The following is a 1,218-nucleotide window of genomic DNA, read 5'->3' on the forward strand; positions in this document are numbered from 1 at the left end:
CTCTATCCCGTGCTCTAGGGTTTAGGGTTTAGGGTTTAGAGCCCAGGGCTTAGGGATCAGGGTTTAGGGTTTAGGGTTTAGGGTTTGTGTATCTGGGCAGGTTCCGTTCCAACAAGGCGGCCGCTGCGAAGGCTCGGCGTCGGTTGGCGTTTGCAGCAGCAGCAGCAGCAACAGCAGCCACAGCAGCAACAGCAGCAGCAGCAAAACGCGAAGCAGCAAGCGGGACTCTCCCGTTTGTTCTTTGTCTCCCCCTTCAACTACTTTTTCAGATTGTGACCTGCCTAAACACCCCAAAGCCCGAGAAACCAAAAGAGACAAAAAAGCAAATTTTGCTGCTGCTGCTCGAAGCAAGGTGTACGTACACCCCGCTGCTGCGTTGTGGGGCGGCTGCTGCTGCTGCTATTTTGGGAGCAGCAAATGCGTTTTGGGGTCTTTTTGCAGCTTTTTGCTTCCCAAATGCATTCTGCATGCACTCGTAATGAAAATAAAATTATATCGCTTATTTAAACTTCCCGAAAATACCTTTTTTGCACTTTTTGGAGCATTTTTGCCGCTGCACTCGCTGCGCGCTTGCTGCTGCTGCTGCTGCTGCTGCTCTATGAAGATTTTGGGAAATCTCCATTTAAATAAATGCAAATAATGCATTTATTTGTAATACAAATAGATGTTTGTACCTCTGTATATTATATATATATATACATAATATTATAAAACAAATGCTTATATTTCTGTACATAACATTTATGTATATTATATCTATTTTTGCATTTATGAAAACTTTTAATCTGCTTGTGTTGAATTGTTTTCGATATTTGCTTTTGCTGCTGCTCGTTGCTGGTGCAGCAGACACGGCAGTGGAGAGGATGGCAGCAGGAGGGGCTTGGGAACCTCTGAGGCAGACGCGCAGCAGCAGCAGCAGCAGCAGCAGCTGCAACAGCTGCAGCAGCTGCAGCAACACGAGCTGCTGCTGCTGCACGCCCAGGAGCAGCAGCAGCAGGCTCAGGCCCATCGGCTGCACCGAATAGAGCCGCGGCCGCCGCCGCTGCTCCAGCAGGAGCTACAGCAAGATCAGCAGCAGCAGCAGCAGCAGCAGCAGCAGCTGGCCACCAAATATGACTTTTTAACAACTCCAGAAGGCGTCTGCTGCTTAAAGACACCCGCCAGCACCTGCGACAGCGACAGCATCCACCCCGAGGATGAAGCAGCAGCAGCAGCAGC

At 49.7% G+C, this 1,218-nt stretch overlaps 1 protein-coding gene across 1 annotated transcript in view; it reads left to right on the forward strand.

Moving 5' to 3' along the window:
• Positions 1 to 272, forward strand: part of ETH_00003825 (D13, putative) — a gene marked incomplete at both ends in the record, with an annotated part of 3,505 nt that extends 3,233 nt beyond the window's left edge. Inside the window, one exon of the mRNA XM_013380398.1 lies at positions 101 to 272. Coding sequence (XP_013235852.1) covers positions 101 to 272 — 172 coding nt within the window. The remainder of the gene's footprint in view (positions 1 to 100) is intronic.
• Positions 273 to 1,218: the final 946 nt, after the last annotated feature.

This window comes from Eimeria tenella, genomic scaffold (assembly GCF_000499545.2).
Source record: "Eimeria tenella Houghton genomic scaffold, Eth_scaff583, whole genome shotgun sequence".
In the NCBI taxonomy this organism is placed as follows: Eukaryota; Apicomplexa; class Conoidasida; order Eucoccidiorida; family Eimeriidae; genus Eimeria; species Eimeria tenella.